This window comes from Oryza glaberrima, chromosome 6 (genome assembly GCF_000147395.1).
Source record: "Oryza glaberrima chromosome 6, OglaRS2, whole genome shotgun sequence".
NCBI lineage: Eukaryota > Viridiplantae > Streptophyta > Magnoliopsida > Poales > Poaceae > Oryza > Oryza glaberrima.
Genome location: NC_068331.1, coordinates 27541782 through 27568161, shown reverse-complemented (window position 1 = coordinate 27568161; position 26380 = coordinate 27541782). Strand labels below are relative to the sequence as shown.

The 26380-nt window shown below is 49.4% G+C and overlaps 4 protein-coding genes across 5 annotated transcripts; 3 read left to right on the top strand and 1 right to left on the bottom strand.

Moving 5' to 3' along the window:
• The first annotated feature begins 4178 nt into the window (after window positions 1–4178).
• On the top strand, window positions 4179–6079 carry LOC127775581 (RING-H2 finger protein ATL43-like). The gene has a single exon (XM_052301840.1). The coding sequence runs from the start codon at window positions 4240–4242 to the stop codon at window positions 5563–5565; it is 1326 nt and encodes a 441-aa protein (XP_052157800.1). The 5' UTR covers window positions 4179–4239; the 3' UTR covers window positions 5566–6079.
• A 2563-nt stretch (window positions 6080–8642) lies between these two features.
• On the top strand, window positions 8643–12387 carry LOC127775805 (protein STAR1). Its single transcript, XM_052302107.1, has 4 exons — window positions 8643–8913; window positions 9010–9354; window positions 11299–11486; window positions 11584–12387. Exons 1-4 carry the CDS (start codon window positions 8658–8660, stop codon window positions 11833–11835), a joined length of 1041 nt encoding a protein of 346 aa, XP_052158067.1. The 5' UTR covers window positions 8643–8657; the 3' UTR covers window positions 11836–12387.
• Window positions 12388–12768: 381 nt separating this feature from the next.
• On the bottom strand, window positions 12769–15834 carry LOC127776082 (uncharacterized). 2 transcript variants are annotated; one of them, XM_052302408.1, is made up of 2 exons: window positions 15622–15834; window positions 12769–14947 (listed from the first exon to the last, which is right to left on the bottom strand). In XM_052302408.1, exon 2 carries the CDS (start codon window positions 14924–14926, stop codon window positions 13118–13120), a length of 1809 nt encoding a protein of 602 aa, XP_052158368.1. In that variant the 5' UTR covers window positions 14927–14947; window positions 15622–15834; the 3' UTR covers window positions 12769–13117. The 2 variants fall into 2 exon arrangements, with proteins under 2 accessions (XP_052158368.1, XP_052158369.1); XM_052302409.1 differs by having other exon boundaries at window positions 12769–14944.
• A 6502-nt stretch (window positions 15835–22336) lies between these two features.
• Window positions 22337–25987, top strand: LOC127777461 (uncharacterized). The gene is made up of 6 exons (XM_052304059.1): window positions 22337–22635; window positions 23394–24733; window positions 24891–24941; window positions 25033–25131; window positions 25268–25426; window positions 25715–25987. The coding sequence occupies exons 2-6, from the start codon at window positions 23456–23458 to the stop codon at window positions 25865–25867; spliced, it is 1740 nt and encodes a 579-aa protein (XP_052160019.1). The 5' UTR covers window positions 22337–22635; window positions 23394–23455; the 3' UTR covers window positions 25868–25987.
• The last annotated feature ends 393 nt before the right edge of the window (window positions 25988–26380 follow it).

Genomic DNA, 26380 nt, shown 5'->3' with positions numbered 1-26380 from the left:
GGCGCCGCGGCGGGGGCCGGGGTGGCAGGGGTGGTCGGCGCGGCGGCGGGTGTGGACGTCTTCTTGGAGGAGACCGACGGCGTGGTGGGGGGGAGATTTCAGGCTCGTAGAAGCAGTCGCCTCGCTGCCGCCGATCGACCGCGACCTTCCCGTCCGCACTCGCCGCGATGGCCGCCGCCTGAAAGCCCGACCCCGCGTCGCCGCCAGAGGCGCCGTTGGCGAAGAAGGGGGTTTTCATGCGCCGCATCTTCCCGTTCCTCCTCGCATGATTCGGCAAACACTCAATGTTCTCACTTTTCGGAGCCTTTGCTTCCAAGCGAAATTGCCCGAATCAATGGCTACAAATACCCGGCCTATGCACGCGTGCATTCTCCATTCAAGCTGCAGATTAATCAAACATCAACAGTTTCTTCAGTTGAAGAAAAGGAAAGGAGGAAAATTCAGACTTGGAGACGAAACTGGTCGTGGGCATCGTCCTCCTACTGCTGTGCGGCGCCGCGTGACAGTTATAGGCTTGCCGGGTGGTCGTCGTCAAGCCGAAGCGAGATCACACGGCAAAGATGGCGTAGACGACGAGGCCGGCGAGGATCGATCCCCATCGGCAAGACACGGAGCAACCCCCGTGCCTGGATCGACCTTCCTACCTCCCGTGTGGTAGCCATGACAGGGCGGATGCGACGCCATTGCCACTGCGGCGAAAGGTGAGGGGTGCCGCTGCAGCGGGGCGGCGGGCGGCGGTGCGGTGGTGGCTGCTCTCGCTCGCCGTGACGGACGCCACTATCACCGCCGCCGCAACGCTGCTCGCCGTCGCCCTCCATGTCTCCTCCTCCTCCGCCTCCGGCCCCGCTTCCTCCTCCGGCGTGCCCTACCACCACTCCAAGGTAATGCGTGCTGCATTAATGTGCCCTTCTCTGTGCCACGGCCGCTTAGATTGAAATCTCGGGGTGTGCTACTAACTAACGGGTTGCCTCCTCCTCCTCGTCGCCGATGCTGCAGCAGCCGCGGAAGGTCGAGGAGCTGCGGTGGGAGCGCCGCTGCAACTCGCTTCGCGCCCAGCCGGCTGCTGGAGGCGACCGCCGCAACATGGCCCCACCTTTTTTATTATTTTATGTGTAATTGACACGTGGGTCCCACAATTTTCTATTATTTTGGGATCAATTGCCACGTAAGCGCTACGTCAATACCACGTAGCACAGAGACCTAGTCAAACCAGCTATGTAGGCGCCACGTCATCCAAAACCAGGCACAATACTGCCGAGGGATCTCGTCTGCATGGTTTTGGTAAGTTGGGGGATGCGTGTATCCGGTTTTGTGGACTGAGGACGAAAATCGAACTGGACGACAAATTAAGGGACCTAAAGTGAACTTATTCCTTTTGGTTTCAATAAGAAGAATTCATGTGGGCCGGCAGAATACCCAGAATATGGCCCTGTTATCTATTTTGGGCTCGATGCTTTGGGCCGGAAAAATAACACAATAAGATTATAAGGAGCATAGACATGCGGCTTTTGCCCGTACCTTGCACACAGACTCACAGAGAGTATACGGAACAACATTTTCGATATAAAAGGCGTCATGCTGTGAAATTGAACCCTTTTTTTTTTAGAAAATGGATTAAAACAGTGAAATTGAACTGTTGAATGATGTTTACCAATACACCGGAAATCCCTACATTATTGTATGAGCTACTGAATCGGAGCAAGCCGACGAAAAGGCTGAATTAAACAGTGCCGTTTTGGGTACAAGAACAGCGTCGGCAGATGAATGGCACGCTAGCTCTTGTCAGCTCCATTGATGTGATACCTTCCATTCTTAACAGTACCGTCATTCAGGCGCCCCAACTGGCTGCCAGAGCTAACAGTGCACTCCCTCCTTCCTAAAAAAAAAAATCCTGGTTTTTGTGTCCAATGTTTGACCGTCCATGTTATTTAAAAAGAATATGAAAAAAAATTAAAAAGATAAGTCACGCATAAAGTATTAATCATTTTTTATTATCTAACCACAATGAAAATTCTAATTATAAAAAAATTTCATATAAGATGGACAGTCAAACGTTGACACGGAAATCCAGGGTTTACCTTTTTTTGGACGGAGGGAGTAACACGATAAATCAATCCTCGTTTCGATCGTGTCATGTCATATTCCTCCGATACACGCGTCAATCGTCACGCGTGCGTGCGCTTACAACGATCAATCAGCACGTGCATGCCATCGTACTCCCATGTACAGAGTAGGATAGGGTATATGATATATTCTAGTACGATGAATATAAATCTAAATTTATAGTATTATGTTGTGTTATATTTGGTGTTAGGTTGATTTTTTATGAGACGGAGGGAGTAGACGTAGACGACAAGCCGCTCGCTCGATCCACCACTGTAACGCCATGAACACCTACGCAATCCACTGCAGAGATCAGGTCCAGATTTGAGGGCGCGTCAGATGACGCTATTCCTCGCCCTGTGTTAGCTGCTGCTGCGCGCGGGCTCGATCTCCTCCTCCCGCGCGCTCGTGCAGATCGACGACGCACGGTGCAGTCGTGAATAGAAGCTCGCGCAGGCGGCTCAAACAGCCTTATGTCGCCTGCAGCGCACGGCCTGTCGCGCGTTGCCGCGGGGGACCGGCTGAAAAAAGCGTAAAAATCCCCGGCGCCGCGCGGGAGATGGGCCGAAAATCGCCTGCAAAATTGTTGCGCTGCAGCGACGCCAACTATTGCTCAACATTGCTACTAGGACGCAGGCGCACGGCGACACCGGTGAATTGTACAGAGCGATTCGAGGGGCGAGCGTACGTACATGCGGGCGTGCGTAGAAGTTTCAAGGGGCGTACATGTATACGAACGTCGTCGTATCGGTTGGCTTGGCATGGCAGGTCGACAGGTTTGCAGCCTCTATGGGCCATGGTGATGCGTCGATGGCTTCACCGGGAGCAAGTTGCCATGGCGCAGCTATCATTGGAGTGTACTTGCACAGTGCCGCCGCGTCCAGATCCACGGAGATGCAACGTGGGCGATGTCCCGAGCAGTAGCATATAAATTCGTACTGTTCTTCTTATTTCCTCTCTCAGTTTTAACGCAGGTTCACCTGTACAGTACGAATGGCCATGGAAGCTGTACTACGCGGTAACAGTAAAAGCATTTCACAGTGAGCAATTCGCTGATGTGCGTTTCGGAGTTTCAGATTCTGAAATTATGAATGGGGCGGGCAAGTATATGGTGGATGCTGTAGTATTAATCGAACTCGATCTGGAGCAGTGTACTGTACTTACGTAGATAATGAACTTGGATTAATTTACGCCATAAAATTCCACAGAAATAACTCGCGAATGAAGTACTGGTCCTGCTGCCTGCTGATGAGCCTGAATGCCGCACGGGCAACCTCCGGAAAATTAAAAATTTTCAGGAGCAAACATTCAAATTTCGCTGAGATCACTAGCCAGAGCCTCACGTGTCCCGAACTTGGATGATCCAGTCCAGAGCCCCCACCTCTTTCCGTGCTGCCTCGCAAAGCATCGACGTGCCACCTACCCCATCCGGAACAGTAATTCCTCACTGCCATGTGGGACCCACGCCGTGTCATGACAGCCATGTCAGCGACTGAACTGGTAATCACCTCGCGTGTGCGTCTGTGCGCTCATCATTTTTTTTTTCCTCCTCCTCCCACGAGCATTCATTCCCTCGCAACGCGCGCACGAATTTTATTTTTATTTGAAAAATTCCCGATATTGCCCTTGAGCTGTCAGCATTAGTAGGCTATTTAATGACGGACAAAACAGTAATCTCGCGTCCTAACGTTCTTAAATGCGCATTACTAGCTCGAAACAGGGGTCTCTGCTCCCCAGCCCATGCTGCTCCCTTTGCCCTTTTCTTTCGGGAAAAAAGGGAAAAAAAATACTCCATTCATCTACTGACACATGGGCCCACATCCCCACAACTAAACTGTCAGTGGCTCAGTGCCACCCGTAGTGTACTGCCACTCCGCGACAACCCGCACGGCGTCGAACTGGTTATCCTCACCGGCGGAGCAGCGCAGCGGCGAGTGGCCCCACCCTTCTCCCGCTGCCACTGCCACTGGGCCCCACCGCCCGGAAGATCCGGTCACCACCGCAGAGCGCTAGTCTCCACCGCTATTATTACCCCCTACCGCTTGGTTACAAATCACACTCGTGGTTGTCTCGTGTAGTGGAGGTGGAGGAGTACATCTAAAATCCCTCGTCTTGTTGCTGCTGAGCTTGCCGCCGATGGAGCCGTCGCGGCGGCTGCTGCTGTCCGACTACGACGGCGCGATCGTGTCGCCGCTGCCGTCGCCGCCGCCGTCGTCGGCCACGTCGTTCAGGCCGGGCGTCGCGGTGGTCGTGGGCATCCTGACGAGCGTGTTCTCCATCACGTTCCTGCTGCTGCTGTACGCGAAGCACTGCAAGCGGAGCGCCGCGGAGTCGTCGGGCCCGTACGGGAGCGGCGGCGCGTTCGGGTCGTCCGGTGGGGGCGGGGCGGGCGAGCGGCGGAACTCCGGCGTCGACCGCGCCGTGGTGGAGTCGCTGCCGGTGTTCCGGTTCGGCGCGCTCCGTGGGCAGAAGGCTGGGCTCGAGTGCGCGGTGTGCCTCGGCCGGTTCGAGCCGACGGAGGCGCTCCGGCTGCTGCCGAAATGCCGCCATGGGTTCCACGTCGAGTGCGTGGATACGTGGCTGGACGCGCACTCGACGTGCCCGCTGTGCCGCTCCCGCGTCGACCCCGAGGACGTCCTGCTCCTCCCGGAGCCGCCAAAGCCGTCCACCACGGGGCCCCCTGATCCGCCGGAGACGAAGGTGGCGGCGGCGGCGGCGGCGGCTGCTACGACCAAGGACAAGGAGGCGAGCTTAGCTCCTGCTGCTCCTGCTCCGTCTCCAGCGTTTAGAGGCTTCTTCTCCGGCCGGCACTCGACGGGGTCGGTACGGGCGCCAGGGAGGGTTGGCCCTGCCTCACGCCGGTCGGCCGATCTCGTCGGAGGCGACGGCGGCGCGGTGGTGGGATGCTTCGAGGCCGCCAAGGTTCGCAAGGACAGGGTGCTGTTGATGGAGCCGGCGGCCGCGGTGGCGGAGCCTGACCCGGAAGCCTATGACCGGCGGTTCGGGCACCGCATCCTGGTGAGCACCGCCGGTGGCTGCGAGGACGAGACGGCACCGGCGGCGAAGCAGCGGTGGAGCGAGGTGCGACCATCCGATCTGATGTTCGTCCGGTCGGAGATGCTGGTGACGGAGGCCGGCCGGTACTCCTGCTCCGCCGCCGTCCACTCCGGCAACGGCAGGAGCGTAATCAGCGCGAGGAGCCTATCGGAGCTCGCCGGCGTGAGCCGGCTCCCTCCCATCCGCGCCGGCGGCGAGCCACGAGCCGGCGCGCGTCGGTGGCCGGGCTCGAGCTGGTGGGCCCGGGGCCCGCTTTGCAGCCCGGAAAAAGGCTCCCAATTTTTTCTCTCCCCATACTGCCCCCGCCACTTCCACGTAACCAAGGCACCCTATGCCCGAACCCGTGGCTCACGTGATGGGCACCATGGTAATTACACGCAGCTGGGGCACAAGACTGCAAGATGAGTCCATGCCATGCCCGCCTCGGGAGCCGCGCCGCTAGAGAGAGATAAGATGGTGGTGGTGATGGTATGTTGCTTTCCGCGGGGATCTCGAGGCAAAGGTGCTGGTTTCTTCCTGAATTCGGGCGGCCTGGATCGATCGGCTACGGCCCGCATATGGCGCCGGCGAAGGCGTCGTAGCCCAATGCGCCGTGGATCTTCTGCGGCGCCGTGCGCTGACAAGGGCTTTTGGCGCGTCGCGTCGGCCGGGTCGGGGGACGAGGGAACCAGGCAACCAGCCCATGCTACACAAGAGAGAAAAAGAAAAAAAAAGCTGGTCGTATGCGTGTAAAATTCTTGTCTGTGTAAGAGGAAAAGCGCTGCAACTTTTTGGTGTAACCTGTTGCAAAGCATCTCCCGGGCAATGGCTCAGGTGGTGTTTGGTTGGAGGGACTAAAGTGGGGCTAAACTTTAGTCCCTAATTTCCAAACACCCCCTCAATTAGTAAAGCAGCTAAAGCCCATCTCGCATTTCTCATCTACTATCTTCTTGGTTTTTTTGTTGCGTCGTGTTGCTAGACTCGGTTCCGTTTTGCATTCTAGCGTAGTGGCAGTAGTACTATCAGTGGCACATGTGGGAGGAGCAATCGGCGGCCGCACACTTGCCTCGTACTTGCCCGTCATGTTGCGGCATTGAAAGCAACACCGTCGTGGCCTCGTGCTCTCCTGGCCCGTATGCTTGTCCCCAACCTACCACTACTCCCACGCCTCAACGGCTAGGTTACCACGCGTCCATTTCTTCTTGTTTGCTCTCTCATCACTCGAGCTCACTCCACTGTAAAAAGAAAGTTTCTACCAACATTATCATTGGTGCCGTAGGTAAACCCGTGTTCATTTCGCTTCGTGTGTTTACTCGAGTGTTTTTTCATCCATCCCGTTTATTTGGCCGTGACGAAATCGGTTTCCTGACATGGCTGAATGCTCCCTGATTCCATCGTACTCGGCTGGTTTTTCGTGCCGTTTTTTTAAGTACGTTTCTCGGGCAGGCGAGCACACAGCGGCACAGCGGTGCGTCTGCAACGGAGGTGTATGGGCGTGGCAGTCGCCTTCTCTTTTTGTCACTACTAGGCGGGCGATGGCCGCTGTACCTCGCATGCGAGCGCGAGCAAAACACGGCAGCAGCGATCTGATTCGCATCAGCACCGCGCCCTGTGATCACGGCCCGTGAGCACATAGAAGTGAACCAGAATTTTGCACGTACTACTGCTACTCGTGTTCTCCATCTGAAAAATTGATGAAGTGTGTTGGTAACGTACGAAAAAAACATTGGTCATGATTCGGCACAGTTCGTCTCCTCGTGACATCCAGTGATGATCACTGGATCGATACGGTATCCGGTGCCAGAGGATGCACTTTTTGTATGGTGTGCACGAAGCAGAAGCATTCAAGTACTAGTATCTCTCTCTTTTTTTTCTGGGGTGGTAGACAGGGAACGCTGCGTTCACTGCCTCAGAGGTTGTTGTACAGCCGACATGTTTCTCGTGACGAACAATCAATGGCTCTCCGACTGGATGAGTTCTCTCTCGCTTTTTTATTCACCCTGCCTCGGATGAAAGCAGCGTACTACCCGTTGCCACTGTCAAGGACACTCCTCCTCATAATCCTTTGTGGTTAAACAACTTACTAGTGGCTGTTACTGACATTTGCCGTTTTCACCTGAATTTAAAACGGGCAAAGCATTCCCTGACACCCTATGTACTACAGTATATCTGCCTAATCTTCAGAGTTCAGCTAGAGACCATCACATCACGTGCACTGTTCCTTTCAACGATCGGCTGCTGCTACTACCCGATGGTGAACATGCACGTCTCCCGTCGTCAATCTGGCGATGTGATAGTTGTAAGGGTTTCTCTGATAGAGACTTGGAGGACCACCGACGACGATGTTCTCAGCCGATCAAGCTTGCTAGGAGGACCGGATGGTAGCAATAGTAGTACTACTACTCGTAGTAGCTATAACTAAGCTAGCTATGGACTGAAATCATGCATGCAAGCCGTCTGTTTCTATATGTAACGTTGTGCTGTGAAACTGTTTGCACGGTTCAATGATTGATGAGATGGGAGAGAACTATACTAGTGGCTGCTGATTAGTTTCACTGTTGAGCCATCGTGCAACATTGCATCAAACTGCAGTGCCAAGAAAGACGCCAGCTCAACTAGCGAGCTGGAGTAGGACTAGCTAGCTATAGCAATTACGGCATTGACCATCCAATCGTGACTCAACCTACTAACAACTGATTCCGTTCAATAATGGTGCCATGTTGGATAGCGGTGTGATGCTGACAAGATAGCTTCTGGATAATGATAATCCCGCTTCCTTTTTCCTAGTTAGAGATAGTGACTTGGATAATCAATCCAGCGTAAACCATTTGTATTTTTCCGGAACACAAAGCTGCCAGTTTCTAGGGTTGCGCATGTGTGCTGTGGTATGTGGAGCCAAAGCTAATGACAGGGGACCAGCAAGGGCATCAGATTAGCAGTTAGCTTTTGGGCCATGGAGAAGGGATAGAACTGGGCCTGAAGGCCTGATCTGTCAAGAGATGTGAAAGAGAAGGAATGGACAGAAGGCCCCGTCCGGTACAGCCCATAGAAACGTTCAATTGGAGTTCTCTTTGCGGGCCTTACATGGGACACGAATTGACAGAAGCCCATATGGAGATAGCGGACGTCCCACACGCTTGGTGTCACGACGAGAGGAACCTGCATGTGCGTCTCGGTGCGGGCGTCGCCTGGTGGCGTAGCTATCCATGACCGCGCACACGGTCCACGCGGAAAATCCTGCGTACGTTTCCGTCGTACCGGTGATAACCACGGACACCGCTCGCGATATAACCTCTCCAAACTTTTCATCACCAACACCAAGTTGCCGATGTGCTTATCTGGTCCTGGTGTTTTCTGGGGTAAGAGCTAGCAACCGAATCTTGTATTTCCCCCACAGATCCACGGCAACTGTCAGCAACATTGCTGCGAGTACTTGATACTGTATCAGTGTATTGCATCTATTGTTGGTGATCACTGTGTAGATCGACAAGGGTCCAAACCGACCACGGCGATAAGCCATGCGTCGTCTGGGACTTTCCCTTCACCACGACACGAGTCCAAGCTTCGCTGCCCTTGCTTGCAACCAGCGGCCGCCACCGAATGGCACCGTTCACGCGTGCTCCAAAAGCCGCCCACCTCAGTTGGAGCCGGGAAAAGTTGGCAAAAAGCCAATAAAAAAGACGATGCGCATTGCCCGGATTCCCACTTCGATCCCCCCTCACCTTCGTCTTCCTCTCGACCTCTCCGCTGTCTCTCCGATGGGCTCAGCTTCAGGTGAGCGAGTACACCTCGTCGTCTCTTGTGCGTCAGCTTCGTGTTCCAGTGTACGTGCTGACGACATGTGCGTGTGATCAACGATCGAATTTGAAGAGCATGATGTCAGGGAGCACCTGCTGGACGTGGACGGCGTCGGGGAAGAAGGGGCGGCGGCGGCGGCGGGGCCGAAGATACGGGTGCGGGGGCTGACGCGGCGGTCGGAGGCGAGCGGCGAGGAGATCCTGCGGGGCGTCGACCTGGACGTGCCGCGCGGGGTGGTCGTCGGCGTCATCGGCCCCAGCGGCAGCGGCAAGTCCACGCTGCTCCGCGCGCTCAACCGCCTCTGGGAGCCCGCGCCGGGCGCCGTGCTCCTCGACGGCGTCGACATCTGCGGCATCGACGTCCTCGCGCTCCGCCGCAAGGTCGGCATGCTCTTCCAGCTCCCCGCCATGTTCGACGGTAAGTACGTACGCCCGCCGCCGTCCACACACACTGCACATACGCACGGTGATCCGATCCTGGAAGAAACTGTACATGGATTCCATGAATGCGGTACCTTTTCCAAATTTAAATGTTCTTCTCTGCAAAAAGATGCTTTTCCTTCAAAAATAAACAAGAACTTGATTTGAGATTACCAAGATCCTGTCCAAAAAAAAAAAAAACAGTAACGAGTAAGTTTTAGACGATCAACAGACAACTAGGTTTGGCATTTTTCCTATGAATAATTAACTATTCGCCACTCTTACGATTGATTAGCCTAGTTGTGTCAATAATAAGTTATAATAAGGGGGAAATAATGATAAAATGTACCAATGTCGCAGTCAAAACCTAACAAATGAAAGCCGAGTTATAGCATTTGATAAACAGATAAAACCAAGTTGAGCACTTTTTTGCCCTCGTCTTGTTTCCTAGAAATGGGTGATAAGTTTTTTTCTAGCTAAGAAACCGCATCAATTTTCAACTTGCAGTGAACTTTTACACTAGAGGACGGGTACTTTTAGTTGAAAGAGTTTTTACGCTAAGGCCAAATACATGAGAGCTTTTGCTAGTTGTAACTTCTTCTAGACTTTATAGCTTCCTTAAATAGTTCAGATTCTAACCTAAATTCTGATAATTGATACTCCTCTGTTTGCCAGAATATTTCAACCTAGGATGGGATGACTGGGAATCTGAACATTCGTATTTCTAGTATGGGATTAGATCCATCTTAGTTTGTTACATTCTGAGACGGAGGTAGTAGATACAAAATATTTTTAAAAAATACTAGAAACTAGAAGTTGTGAAACTTAACTTTTCCAAATTCTTATCTACTCGCTACTCATCAACTGATTATTAAACAAGATCTAAAGCTAGTGCAATGTACTTGATAAAATGGATGCTTAATTTGTCTACCAACGTAAGTGGAATCTTGCTTCAAATATTTTTTTTTTCTTAGAAGATGTCACTGCTTGCTAACGTCAGTTGAGTGGGACATGCATGTCAATTGGTACGCCTCTACCAACGTGGCGATGAGTAACCTACAGTAACTAGAATCTTCCAAGCTCGTGGCTGACGTTTCAATGCGACAGGGGGACTTATTCTAAGCAAAATAACAGAGGGCGTTCAATATATTATCTAGAAAAAAAAAGTAAAAAACGGTCAAATTTCATATGATTCATGACAAAAAGAAGTTTTAAAAAGTCAAATTTCATAAGACTCCGTGGGATTGTTTAGGGGAGCTTAAATTCTAAGAAGCAACAGGTAACGATTCGGCTGGTGAGAATATGTAGAAATTTGGAAAAACCTAGCTTCTGCTCTAGTTTATTTTTTCATTCTACAACTACAGCTTATTTTAATTTGAAGATAAAAACTATTTCGAAGAGTATTTTTATTGTGGGAGAAACTACAACTACCCGAAGCTCCCTAAGGTTGTGTTTGAAGGTGCATTTTGGAAACACTTCCTCTATAGCACACACAACAAAATGACTCATTGGCACCTAATTAATTAAGTATTAACTAAAGAAATTGAATAATAAATTAAAGCAATTTTCCAAAGCAACCTTTCCATAGATTTTTTTTTTTACAAAAAACATATCGTTTCGCAGTTTAGGAAACGTGCATGTAAAAAAGAGAGTAAAAATTGGAACAGCTTAAAAATTGTAGTTAAGAACACACCCTTAATATGCCAGGTTTTCCAAAGCTATAATTTTAAATTTTTTATTCCAAGTTAAAATTGATTCAACAGATCCGATCTACTCTGGCACACTCCATTTCCCCATTGAGTCCTATTTTTCTCATTTGAGGCACATGGCTCAAGTATATATCCCCCCAGATGCAAAAGCTCAATGCACCAAACACAGATTTGACAGGAGTATTTGATATTTCTCATGCAAAAAAACTGAAGTGGTCTGACACTTGTGCCAGGAACCGTGGCTGACAACGTGCGATACGGGCCACAGCTGCAGGGCAAGAAGCTGACGGACGCCGAGGTGCAGAGCCTACTGAGCCTCGCCGACCTGGACCCTGCTCTCTGCTCCAAGCCCGCCTCCGAGCTCTCCGTCGGCCAGGCGCAGCGCGTCGCATTGGCTCGCACCCTCGCCAACGATCCGGAGGCATGTTGGATTATTCAGCCTTTTCGCTGATTGCAACGCGACGCATCTTGGTGTTTCGGATTCAGGATCGGATTCTGATGTTGGAGTGTGTGTGCAGGTGCTTCTGCTGGATGAGCCGACGAGCGCGTTGGATCCCATCTCGACGCAGAACATCGAGGAGGCGATCGTGCGGCTGAAGAAGACGAGGGGGCTCACCACGGTGATGGTGTCGCACAGCGTGAAGCAGATCCAGCGGATCGCCGACCTGGTCTGCCTCCTCGTCGCCGGCGAGGTCGTCGAGGTGCTCCCGCCGTCGGAGCTGTCCGAGGCCAAGCACCCCATGGCACGGCGCTTCCTCGAGCTCAGCTGAAGACTGGCACGACGATCTCCTCCTCCTCTGTATGACGCTTCTTCCGTTTGTGTGATTCGGATGTGTACCTGTAATCTTGAGAAGTTGAGATTATGCCTGTATACTATGTCGGAAATTTTGTGGTGAGATGATCTCAACCCTACTGGCCATAAAATGCATTTTGGTAAATATTCTTTTATCTAAACCCTAGTGGCCTCCGAGGCTCCGACATTGTATTTTTGCCTGTAATATTGGTACACTACTAAAGTGAAATTTGGTACTCCCTCCGTCCCAAATTATAAGGGATTTTAAGTTTTTGTTTGCAACGTTTGACCACTTGTCTTATTAAAAAAAAATAAATTATTATTTATTTTATTTGTGACTTATTTTATTATCCACAGTACTTTAAGCATAACTTTTCGTTTTTTATATTTGCAAAAAAATTTTGAATAAGACGAGTGGTCAAACGCTGTAAAAACTCAAAATCTCTTATATTGTAGGACGGAGGGAGTACGATACAATGGTACTTCCTTTCATTTCAAAATATAATAATCTCTAGGTTATTTAACAGAGACTACACTCACTTTGAGTGTTTGGATGTAATAATTGGTTGTAGTTTGTTGAGGATGATGTTCTATTCCATTATTAAAAAAAAATTAACTAAGAGTAAACCTAACAAGAAAAATACTTTGTTATCGGAATGGTTAGAGGTAAGATCAGAAAAAGAATTAAATGAAAGGTGATTGATGAGATCAATAGTATTGGAAGTTATTATATTTTTGGTATTTCAACTAGTGTTTATATTTTGGAGCAGAGAGGGTAGATGATATCATCATTTCTTTAGTTATTTTCAATAAATATTCAAATTTCATGTATGAAATGAGGGCATGTACTATAAAGAAATCCATATCCATGAACATGTAAAAAACGTACAAAATGGATTGCATGTCATCAATAATTGTTTACAAGCATAGATCTCAAAACTCAGCAATGTAGCACAAGTTGACAACCACACCAGTCTCAGCTCTCAAGAACACACAGCTATTTCCCTTTTTAGTTACATACAACTAAGCCTAGTAAACAACACTAGATCGAATGATCAACAAACAAACAAATCGACAATAACATTTCCATTTGTTTCAGTTATCAGAAGAATCAATCAACGATCAATGCAACAAAGAGAACAAGAAACCGAAACATCACACCACAAAGCACACCTCGCAGTTCAATTCAAACCACTCAATACGTGCATCACCGCTGAAGCTTTCCCTCCAAAAAAAAAGAAAAAAAATCCAAATCAAAATCAGCTCGATTTTCCCGGGCTGGGGGTGTCCATGACCGTCTCGAACGCCCCAACCAGCGCCTTCACCTTGCTCTTCCTCTTCATCATCAGCGTCCTCTTGGTCTCCTCGATCACGTCGTTGCTCCGCGCCACGTCCTTCTTCCTCGGCTGCTCCCCCTCCGGCCGCCTCTCCATCGCCGTCTTCACCTTGCTCCCCTTGAACGCCACCTTCTTCGTCTTCCCCGTCTCCGTCGACGTGCCCTCCTCGTTGATAGCTTCTTCGTTCAACGGCGTTGCGGGGTCTGACGAGCTCGCTTGCTCCGTCTCCACGTCGTCGCGATCTTCTTCTTCCTCCACCGGCGTTGCGGGCTCCGACGAGTTCGCTTGCTCCGTCTCCACGTCGTCGCGATCTTCTTCCTCCAGCGGCGTTGCTGGCTCTGACGAGATGCTCGGCTCGACAGCCATTTTTACAACCTCGGAGAGTTCCTCTTGTTCTTCAGCAACCACGGGTTCTTCCACCTTTTGGTCTTCAGAGATTGCATCCATTTCTTTTGGATCTTCAGAGATCACGCTTGTTTCAGAGTTCTCCATTCTCTCTTCTGGTTTTGGCGTCTCTTCTTGTTGGCTCTCATCGGTCTTGATCTCCTCCTCGACGGCCATCTCTTCAACCGTGGTGGATTCTGGTTCATCTGGCTCATTCTGCGTTGCAGATTCGATCGCCGCTTCTTCGACAATGGCGTCGGATGCCGGCTCATCCTCTGAACTCCTCTGAAACTCTGTTTCCGACTCTGCAATGGCACCGGTTTGCGTCTGCGTCTCTTCCGGCTCCGGCGCATCGGTCTTCACGGCGGCGGCATCCTCCTCGACGGCGATGGCTTCCTCCGCTGCTTCCGTGCTAACCTGCTCGTCTTGAACTTTCTCCTCCACTGCCGCGACGACTTCTTGCGGCGTCTCATCCGGTTGTTTTTCTTGCTCTGCTTCGGTCTCCGCAGCCGCTGCTTCTTCTTGCACGGCGACGGCGGCAGGTGACGGCTCGGCGGGCGCTTCAGGTGGTTGCTGGTGGTGCTCCTCCGTGAGCTGGGCTCTCGAAGTCACCGCCTCTTCTTGCACCGCGGCGGCGGCAGGTGACGGCTCGGCCGGCGGCGCTTCAGTGGGTTGCTGGTGGTGCTCCTCCGTGGGCTGGGCTCTCGTCGGCCCGGGCGAAGCACCGGCCACCGCCTTTCCAGCCGCCGAGGTCGCCGGTGTGGCGGCCTTCTTGCGGACGGCCGAGGTCGACGCCGGAGTGGCCGCGTCCTTGGCGGCGGCCGAGGTCGCCGCCGGGGTGGCCGCCTCCTTGTCTTTCTTGGCAGCGCGCGACTTGCTGCTGCTGCCTCTTGTAAAGGCATTGGACGCCTTCTGCATCAGCTGCCTCGGCGACACCGCGGACCATCGCGACGTCGACGCCGCCGCCGCCTTGGCCTTGTCTTTGGGCGTGATCGGCCGCGACGTCGCTACAGCGGGGGCCTTGTCCTTGGGCGTGATCGGCCGCGACGAAGCTGCAGACGCAGACGGGGCCTTGTCCGCGGACCTCCTCGGCGTGGTGCCGGTGCCCTTGGAGGAGGGAGACGACGACAACAACGACGACGACGACGGCGACGACGAAGACGAGCTGTGCAGGGACGAGCTCACGGTGGGGCGGAGGAAGGACGGCACCGGCTTGTCGGACGACGAGGCGGCGGTGAAGGAGGAGCGGCGGGTGGTGTCGGAGCTTCGCGGGCTCGACGGAGGCCTCCCGCTTGTGCTTTTCGGCCGCGCGCTGTCTCGCGACCGCGGCGACGGCCGTGTCGCCATGGGCGGCTGCTTAAGCTTCTGCTGCGAGACACAGCAGGGAGACTTGTCAGAGCATTGATCCTTCAGTTTCAGGAGCTTTCATGCTTAAGCCATGCTTTTGGAATTTATGAGCTGGTGCTAATTTTGTTTTGAATCTTCTGTGGTTGACCTCGAAGATTTAGATGTTGTTTGGCACTTTGGCAACATGTTCACCACTGATTTAATGTCCCTAGCTAGACATGCAAAGGTTAAACTGCATGTTTATGCCTTCTTTTTGTGAACCAGTTTCCTGGGCATATTCAGGATTTTGTAATTGTTTGACCTGACAAAACACTCCTTGCACGTTCTGGAGCCATTCGCTTTCTAATTTGATTCCACCTTTTTATTATCTTTTTTTTTGGCCTTGTTGATTACTATTTATGCTGCAAAACTTTTTCACCTGTCAATACCTTTGCACTCCTACTCCTAGAACTTTTTGTTTATACAAGAAAAATAAGGTTGGGATGTTTCTCTGTTTGTTTGATAATTGGATGGCATGTAAAGGACAAAACTAATAGTAGTACTCAAGATATAAACCAAAATCACTTAATTAGTTCATGTTTCTGCAGATATATCATGATCGTCTTTTAATTGATCATTACAGCAACAAGAGTTTTCACGAACACAAAGGCAAGCGAATTTCTTGAGGAAAGGACATGGACGAACAGACAGCATACCTAGAACCCAGTGATATCAATTCATCGCCGCTTGACCGCCATCAACCATGAACACATGAACACACGAAAGCTTTCCATGTCTTCAAACTAAGAGGAGGAGAGAAGATTGATACCTTTTTCTAAGCTTGAAACGGCCAAGAATGGCGTTTGGGAGAGAGAAGGGGATACAAGGCAACACGATGAGAGAAAGCCGGGCAATAGAAGGGCCTCATGTTCTCAGACAGACCTTGTCAAATGGTTGCAACTGTGAGGCCATAGTTGACACCTGGTGACACATCCAACCTCTTGCCGTTTCTCTCCCATCACCTATTTTTAAACAGCCATATCTGCAAAGTCTGCACACGGACTGCTTCTTCTTCACAGAGAAAGAAAAGGTTTAACCAATGCTTTTTCAACGCTTATCATTCAGAAATCTTCAAAGAGCATGACACCAAGAGGAACGTATCGTTTGAGTACCTGTATTTTTTTTGTAGGAAGTACTACCTGTATGTTTTTTTTCTTATGATCAGTTGATCACACTTTTCCAAATCAGTTTTTGTAAAGAGTTTGTCAGAATTTTTTTTTGTGCGTGTATCATTTTCATTTCTCATGGTTAACAGTTGACAGAGACAAACAGACAGTTTGATAGTAACAAAAAGGAATAAGTCCATTTGGCCTCCCTCATCTCTTGTGCTTGTGTGAATAACATCCCCAACCAGAAAACCGGGTATAACGCCTCCTTCATCTCTGAAACCAGAGCAAATCACCTCCCTCAGTGGTTTTGCTGGCGGTTTCGTCCGACGTGGCGTTGTTGACCCGGTTGACAAGCTGACTCAGTGTGGTGGGACCCACATGTCATTCTCACACAGAAAATAATAAAAAAAATGGTGGGACCCACATTTTCCCTTCTTCTCATTTTCTTCTCCTCTCGATTCTTCTCTCTGCTCTTCCTGTCGATGCTGAGACAGAGCCGGCGCTGGGCGGCGATGGGCGTGGCGACAGCGGCCGGTGCGGCGACCGAGAAGGGCGGCGAGGCAGAGGCGGAGGCGGCGCCCGTGCGGGCCGACTGGCCGCGCGCGGGGTGGCGCTCGGGCCGATGGTGGGGACTGAGGAGGCGATGGTGGCGGCGAGGCAGAGGCGGTTGGCGCCCAAAGGCGGCCACGACACAACGACGACGGCCTGATGAAGACGGCTAGTCAAAGGAGCGCGCGAGGAGGCGACGCCCCGGAGGAAGAAGAAACCGGTGGCAACGGCGGTTTCGGCGGAGGCGGAGGCGGAGGCGGTGCCTGTGCGGGCCTACTGGCCGCGCGCGGGGCGGTGCTCGGGCCGATGGTGGGGACTGGGAGGCGATGGTGGCGGCGGTGAATGGTAAGTGAAATGGGGAGGATGATGGGTTTGGGGATTTTTTGTGGGGGATTTTATTGCAGTGGCTTCGAAGAGAAGGAAGGATGGGTGCACAGTGGTGATGGCAGAGGCGACGCAGCGGCGTGGGCGCGGCTCACGAGGGTGCGAGGTGGTGCACCGGGTGTAGTGGCGTTGGCAAGGTGGACAGCTGCGGTGGCGTCGTGGAGTCCAGATCCGGTTGGCAAAGAGAGGAGGAGGAGGAGGAGGAGATGGTGGGGCAACTGCTTGCTGTGGGGAGTCGTCGATTAGCGTCGGGGTTGCCTCCTCCGCCGCCGCTCCGACCACGGCGATGGCGGCCTCCCCAAACGGAGCCTCGGTAGTGGCGGGCACGGCCGCAGCCGCGAAGGGGTCGAGCACGTGCAGCGACCGCGGCCGCCGCAGCCAGGTCCACCTCCCGCGCCGATTCCTCTTCCGCCCACAACCACCGGAGCCGTGCCTCCGCCGCTGCCCTTGTCCTCTCGTCGCTGGCGTCCGTAGTTGCCCATCTCCACCATCCGAGCCGGCCACCGAGTTCCCCGTCCCTCACTCGTTCTTCATCCGTTTCCCGTTACTCCTACCTCGCCGCCGTTCGTCGGCTCGCCGTCGTGCGTCGCCGGCCATCGATCTCCCCGGTGGTCAACTGCTGTCGGTCCAAGATGACATCGCTGCCACACTGACATGTGAGTCCCACCATGCTGAGTCAGCTTGTCAACCGGGTCAACAACGCCACGTCGGACGAAACCACCAGCAAAACCACCGAGGGAGGTGATTTGCTCTGGTTTTCAGAGATGAAGGAGGCATTATACCCGGTTTTCCGGTTGGGGATGTTAACACAAGCGCAAGAGATGAGGGAGGCAAAATGGACTTATTCCTAACAAAAAAAAATAAGGCATGAGGGAGTTAAAAAAAAAAAAGAAGGCATGGGCTGTATGGGCCAGCCCGAAAAGCTCAGCGGGCAGACAAAAAGCTATAACGGGCCACGTGGGCCGGCTGGATGCAACGCCACCTTTGTCCTGCATGGCCCAGATGGCTACGATGTGAAACCAATGTGGTCGCAGATCGCGGAATAAGTTCACTTTGACTCCCTTCGAGTGATGGAATCTGATTCTTTTCTTAGAACCGGTGCAATTTGACTCCCTCAACGGTATTAGAGGATGGTTTCGCTGACGTGGCACCTACGTGACGATATTGATTTTATCGTTGTACCACGTAGTGCTGACGTGGCACTTATGTGTCATATTAGATTCAGTGAGGCCCATCGAGCCTGGTGCCCCTCCTCCCCCACAGCCCGCCACGTCTCGCCGCCGAAGAGTCGCCGACGCGTCTGACTCTCTCATCAAGTCCAACGGCCATGGTGATTGGTGAACCGGCGAACGGCGATGGTACAAGGACATATTGAGTATTTTCTCGAGTGCCTTGTACTAACCCTCAATGACCTGAACATCGGAAAAATTACACAGCCCAACGAAAATTTTTTCGCACGAGTACTGGAATCATCAGGTCATCAGGAACGACGTGGATACGTGATCTCAAGTCTCAAAGTCGCACGATAATTGCAAAGCCTCGCCGTACCAACACCAGCCGCCAGCTGCGCGACGATTCATCACCCGTATACAGTTTCTTCCTTCCTGGACTCAAACTCAAACTCAATCATGCCCTGGACCTGGAGAGCGTACTACCCGGAAGCCACGCACGCCACCTGTATTGTCGTACAGCTCCAACTCCAGGTCTCCAAGACTCCAAGTCGCCAATCAGCGTGCGTACGTTTGACCTAATCTTCGAGCTGGCACTGCATCGCAAGGCTGATTCTTCAGCGAGCGAGCGAGCGGGACGTACGACGCGCGAGCCACCCGTACCGAACGGCGAGTGCCCCGTCAATTCTCAATTCTGCCCGCATGCCCCACCGCCACATACGCTGTATTCGGCTTTTCCCCCACGCGTCGCGTGTGCGCGCGCGCTGCGTAGCAGCCGCCTGCCTCTGCGTGGAGTGGACGCGGCCGCGGCCGGTGGGCGCGCGCGCCTAACGCTACACACCGCCTCTGAATTCCTCGTGCGAACACACGGTTCCCCCCCCCCCTCCCCCCCCCCCCCCCCCCCCCAACACGATTCGCGTACGTGCGTGCGTGAATAAACAGTCGTTGGCTCGTGCATGCATGATATGCACGGTGAAAGAATGGGAAAGCTTGTGACTCAGAATTAACAATCTGGCTCGTGTGTGAACCATTCTGCATTCTGCAATGTCCTTTACACGTTCGAGAGCTCACACCTGGCTGTCTGCCATCAACAGAAAATGCGGCAATCATTTGATGAAACCGGACGCATTGATCGATCTGCAGCTAAGCTACCAGCTGCATTGAATTATATAAAGCTTCACTTTCAAAATAAAAGCATTTTTTTGGGTTAGCACCAAGCTCAATCAGCTCCCAAGGCCCATCTGCCATTGAGCGAAGAGAAACAGTACTCCCTCCGTACTCGTAAAGGAAGTCGTTTTGGACAACGACAAGGTCTCCAAAACACAATTTTGACTTCTTATTTCTATAAAAATATTTATTAAAAAGTGATATATGTATACTTTTATGAAAGTATTTTTCAAGACAAATCTATTCATATAATTTTTATATTTTCAAACTCAACAACTTAAGAGTTATTTATGATTTATATTCCTAATGTTTGACTTAAACTTTGTTATAAACGACTTTCTTTACGAGTACGGAGGGAGGAGGTAGTGATCGATCGATCGGTTGGGCCAAATTTTAATGCATTTGTTAGTCTAAAAGCTGCCAATATCTAATTGGGCTTATGCTAACGGACGACAAGTAATGACATACTCATCACTCATCATCACGCCAATCCGGTGATATAATATTTGGATGAACGGCATCTGAACAGACCTCCAACCGTACCATTTTCTTTTGGCATTGATCAACGAACTTCTTTCTGTTAAAACCTAAACATGGTTGGATAAACAAGGTTGAAAATTCTATGGAATTTCTTGCAAATTGGGACTCAAGTTGTGTTGTGGAGGTTCCACAAAACTTTTCATGGCAGTGAAGGAAGCTGGGGGTCCAAATGCTAAAGCTGGTTGTTCCATTGTTGTCCTTGAGAAGCAATCATGGCGAAAGGAAGAAAAAGAAGTAAGCACTAGATGCTCACTTTCATCAAAGGAAGGCACAAGTGCACAACCAAAAGCTACAAAAAGGCACAGGATATGACAAAGATGGCGGCAAGGGAGCGGATAGCTTGACCCCAGCTGAGGATTGCAGAGTTAGAACAAAAGCTGAAGCAAATTTATGTCACCCAGATTCTTTCGTAGGAAGGATTGTTCAGCGCATATCAAGTAGTAATAACTTGTTCAAATTCTCATAAATAATTTTTACAGTCAAATTGAGCCGTTCGATCAACATGACGATAAAACACCTATATGATGTATACAGGATGATGCTACAAGCTGAAAAAAAAAAAAACTTACAACCACTTCTCTGAATCCTATACAAAACAGTTTTGGCATTATGATGTACCACTTGTTTTGGCCGGCCATTAGCTCTCTACTTTATCGTCAATTTTGTCTTAACAAAGAAGATCACACGCGTACCACAGGTAGCAATGGATCTTTCTGTTTGGCAACTATTACAAAGCGGGTGCACTTTGCTTACTCCTGTTTCTTTACTTTGCCTGTTATTTTTTGGGAAGGAGAGAGCACGCCTGAATTGCTGATTTGGCCCAACATTTGTCCCTGACTGCCACTAATTTGCATGATCTACCTACCCCATATTTGGTTTCATTTTTATGTCGTCTCATTTACAGCTCTCATACCAACTCACAAATGCCTTGATCAACTTGACTCCTGTTCCTGTTGATGTCATCTCATTGCCTTCGCTGCTGATTTGCTTTGAACTAGAAGAATATGTGTTAGGCAGTCATTCCAACAGTTGAAAAGTTCAAATCGAGATGTTGCCAATATTTAAGAACCGGTTTGCAGTTTGCAGTTGGTACTTCGTAGTACTAATTTTTTTCTGTTTCAGAGTCAGAAAAATGGAAGAAAAAAGGAGAGAAAAGAGTTAAGTACTCTACATCACCAGATCAGCAGTTGTCCATCAATTGAGCACACACCCCTGAAGTTGAAAATTCCAAGTGAGAAAGAAACCAGCATTGGTACCATATGAAACACTATTATTTATTCTGACAAGCATAGTTTACCATGCATGGACAAATAGATTCTTAAGGAAACATTAAGGGGGAGATTAGGATCTGTGCAACAGTGCAAGTTATCTGTTTCACTTGAGAGAGAAGTAGCAACTCATCTCGTGTTAACTCCTACCTAATTGCCTTTCCACCCAAGATTAACAGGAGATATATTCCCATTCCCTGCATCTCCAATGAACAGTACGATGGATTAGACACAATCAACTACTACTCGGAATTACACAAATGTTCCTGAACAAAAGTAGTAGTATTATATTTCACACCCTCGCTTAGTACCCATTTCTTGTGGTTTAAAAGTCACTGTAGTTCAACTGCTACTCCCCATAGGATTGCTTATGTTATGTAAAAAGAGACCATACTATGTTTAAGTGAGAAAGCTGTAAGCTAAGTCGGGTTACATGGCTAATTCTTATTTCACTGGCCTTAATATATAATAATCTAGCATTAGATAAAACACGAAAATCTATTCAAATTCATCGTACTGAAATATGTACGGATGTGTCCTATTTAGTTCTAGCTCTAAGCTATATCCAAATTATTTTATGACGGAGAGTACTAATATAAGGTGAGTTCCAAACGGTAGACATCCTTTTCTTGCTATCTCTCTCAACAATTTCTTAAGGACCAATACATGCTCTGCTCGAAATTGATTCTTGGATAATGATGGACAGACATGCAAGGCCCTCCAAAACAGCGAAAATGACGGATAAATATGAAAGCTAAAACCAAATTGGCTCTAAAAAATTATCTCACTTTCCCCTCTAATCCTGTTGGGATTAGGAGTTTGGAAGGATTAAAAAAAAATGCAGAAAGCTCCTTCTAGCTTCTGCTGCTTTGTTGTCTTCAGATGGAAACCCGCGGCGTGAGAAAGCGGCAGCTGCGCCGAACCTTCCACGGCGGCGGGGGGCGTTTAACACGTGGCGCCGACGTGGACGAGTCCCACGCCGCGCACGAATCTTGACGCGGCGCCAACGGCCGGATCTGCCTTCGTGGGGGGGGTGGACACGTGCGGGCGATCAGCGCCACGTGTGAAGATGGGGCTCCGTTACGTGGTAAACGGGTCGGGTCACGGTGGGTAGGGACCCGTTAACGGCACGGAGGCTGAAATAAATCACTTGGGATCTGACCAAATCGTCGTCTCCATTTCCGCCTCGCGAGGAAGAAGAGAGAGAGAGGGCAAAGGTCGTCGCCGCCGCCGCCGCCGCCTTCGCCTCCGTTTGGTCTCGTCGCCTTCCGGACCACCCGCACTAGCCCTTCTCCCTCCTCGCGCGCGCACGCGCCACACGGCCGACGACGACGAGCAGGTTTGGAGGGCCGACACCGACGCGGCCGGCCTCCTTACGGGTCCCGTCGTCTCTGCGGCGGCTGCGCCGATATCCATCTCGCGAGCAGAGCAGGAGTAGGGAGCAGGAGCAGGGGAGGGGGGCGCCGTCGTCGGGCTGAGTCCCGGTGAGCATCCGCATCCTCTCTCTCTCTCATTCATCTCTCCGTGACTCTGTCCCACCACCCACTTTTGTCTTGAATTTTTGCTTGCGTGCGTTAACCCTAGCTGCTTCGCTTCTAGATCTGGGAGAAGTTTTTTTCTCTTAATTTCAGAGCCTTAACCTTAATACAAGTAACAGTTTGTTTCCCCCAAAAAAATTTTTGGGGTTCAACTGAATTGAACCTCCATTTTATGGTGTTATGATCAGCTAAATTCCGAGTCATAATATGGCAATCGATGCTGCTATACAATTTTTGGTCAGTATAACTGTGTCATTCTGTGATAATTTTAATTGGCTGGATGATATAAGTCGCAAGGCAATTGGCACTTTTTTTCACTGTTCCTCACTGTGGGAAACAAAAATAATATTATTATAACAAGTATACGCGTCACTTTTTTTTCCCTTTTTGATAAGCTAAAAAAGAAAGAAAGAAATGAAATTGTGGAGACAGACCTTGTAGCAATAGCAATGCAATGCAATTTTAGAAATTCAGAAGAGGGAATGTAACTATGGCTCTCATGCATGGAGTGGAGTAAAATGTTGACAATAACTAACAGTAGGTGTGAAGGTGATATAACCTTCTTCACATTTTCTCACCTCAACTGTATCACTTCTAGATACGCTGCTTTCATGTATGTCTAGGTTTCCATTCTTATTATTTTGCGGAAACATTAGTTCTGTGGTGTTGTTGGTTTCCTAACCTTTAAAAACTTGTGGTTGCAGAACTTTAGCACAAGTTGTACTAGAGAAGATATACATCTCCTTGTGCTGTACTCTGTTTTGGTATGGAGGAAGATTCTGGTAGATCAATATCAACAACTGGTTTTCTTAGAAGAGGCTCTAGTGTCTCCTTAAAAGATCAAGGCAATGAGGAGAGGCCAAACAAGACAAAACTCAACCCACTGAATGCCAGGTGGGCTGACAGTAAGGAGAAGCCAAGATATTTACGTGAGCCATTTCGTTCATCAGGCACTAAGGCTGCATGTCCAAGCTCTTCAAAAGCTCCCGTCAGAAAATATTTCGAGGAAAAACAAGGACGGACATTTTTAGGAGAGGCAGATAATGCAGAAAGTAGTAGCAGAAGAACTGAGGCCAACCGTCTGCAGTGTAGCAAGAAAGCTGTTGTTGAGGAGGATGTGCATCCATATGGTCAGCAGGATGAGCCAGAAGATTTGTTGTCCACATCAACTACTGAAGATCAGCCTGCAGAACTTGATCCTGAACTATTAGATTCTTCTGTTTCTTCAGGGGTGTCTGCACATGCAATTGGTTCTGTAGTCAGAAATGCTGCTTTGAGATCTAAATCACGTCAGCAGAAGGGTAAAGAAGAATTGTGTCAGATTAGACCTCAAACTGCTTCTGCTTTTGTTAATCGGTCCACTATACCTCGAAATTCTACCAATGGTGTGAAATCATCAAATGCTGCTGGCCCTGGGGTACAGAGACGTACTCTAAAAAACCTTGGCTGCACATCAATATCTGATGTTTTGCCTTCTGGCTGTTCTTCATCTAATTCTGTTCATAATAAGAGGGCTGAGGTTATGAGAAACAGGGCATTTGACGGAGAGAGTTCTTCTAGACCAAGGGGCTTAAATGGACACTCTAGTTTAGGCCATTCACCTGCCATGTATTCTGGTATCACTGGTCCTAGAGTCAGAACTGCTGAACAATCAGCTTCTCAGCAAACACGGACTAGTAGCAGAAGTATTCAGGAGTCTGCAGATTCTTCAAGGATTAGGCGACCTTCTACTCAGCATGCCAGAGTAAGGGTGCCAAATGAAAGGGAGGATAGCGTGTTTGCTCTTCGTGAAACTCTTGCAAGGGCTCGCCAACCAGAATGGGCTCATTTCTCCTTGGGTGAAGCTGCCCCACGGAGATCGATGAGGCCTTTTTCTATGGAATTACCACATGAGATATACTCATCTAGTCGTCAAGGCTCAAGTAATCAGACAGCAAGGAGCAGATCAAGTTACCGCCCTGACGAAAGCCCTCCACAAATGTTTCATGGTTTGCTGGTGGAGAGAGAGAACTACAGGCATATAAACATGGAAGGCATTGCTGAGGTTGTTTTCCAGAAACTTGTAACATACTTGTCTGAGTTGTCATACTGTGCCTACATTTTGTTTGGGATGAAATTTACTAAATATCATATATTTGCAATATACTGTATTCTATTGGCTGCTACAGTTTCTTGATATTTGGTGTGATTCCTGTTTTCAGGTGTTGCTAGCATTGGACAGGATTGAACAAGATGATGAATTGACTTATGAGGTTAGTTCTTTGACTTGATTCCCTTTTTTCAATTTTATTGCTAACATGGTACTGAAATGTGCTCTGGCCTTCTGGATGAAAATATTGGCAGCAATTGCTGGTGCTAGAAACTAACTTGTTTCTTAGCGGCCTTGGCCTGCATGACCAGCACAGAGATATGAGAATGGATATTGACAACATGTCTTATGAGGTATTGCTTTCACCATGTTGATTCTTCCTCAAAGGTTCAATTAGAATATCTCTTTCCTTAACAAAGAAGTGTCATCGGCTCATCTGATTCTGACATCAGAAGGTTATGTATTTTCTTCTGCTTTTCATTTGCTCAGGAACTATTAGCACTAGAGGAGCGAATCGGTTCTGTCAGCACTGCCCTATCTGATGAGCAGCTTGTGAAGTGTCTCAAGCGAAATGTGTATAAGTTACCAAATTCAGATCTTGAAGCGAACAGAGCTGTACTAGATGACGCCAAGTGCAGCATATGTCAGGTATTACTCAGAGATTGTCATCTCTGTTGCACACGATGTTAATTAATATAATTCATGATTACTTAGGGTGCACAATAAAGCAAAGGAAAATAGGAGTATTATGTTGAGGAAAATTATGTTTAGCTTCATGTTTTCTCAGCTCTACAATTTTTCTTATTTTGTTTTCTATATGTCCCGTTCATTAGCCATTTTAATGCACATGCTGTACTTATTTTACGTTAGACAACTATTTCCTTGTGTTGCTTATGCTTCTAATTGGCACTGTTTGATATTAACGTTATGCTACAGGAGGAATACATTGAGGGCGAAGAAGTTGGTAGGATGCAGTGTGAGCATCAATACCATGTGTCCTGCATTCATGAATGGCTTAGACAGAAGAACTGGTGTCCAATATGCAAAACTTCAGCAATACCTTCAGAGATGGACAAGGGGGGCACATGAATATAGGTTGTTCAAGCTCGTAAATATTATAAATTTATAATGAAACAGTGTTAGACATGCTAGACACTGACTCAATTCACTCAAATTTGTGAATATGATAGATTGCTTTCTTCTTGGAAACTCCTGTACATTTTTGTTTCGGTATCCGGTCCAAGTTACACATCACCTACCATCAGATAATGAGACCAGAGGACCCTTGGGAAAAATTCCTGCTTGATTGGACTTATGGTTACAATAATTAAAATTCTGCTCGATTGGAGTGTTAGTAAAAATTCATTCACTTTGGCCCCCAACCACATATTAGATTTGCAATTACTGATTTGGTGTCCAGTGTTTCAGGTGCTTTGTAACCTGGTTTGAGTTTGGAGTGTTCGTAAGGTGTTATCTGTTGGGTTGGTACTCGGATGTGTACTCTTCCTTGGGTATCAATGTAATAAGGCAAAGCTTTTGCCTTTGTCTCAAAAAAAGGATTTGCAATTTCCTTGATCTTAATGAAATTTGGTCAGCACCCTA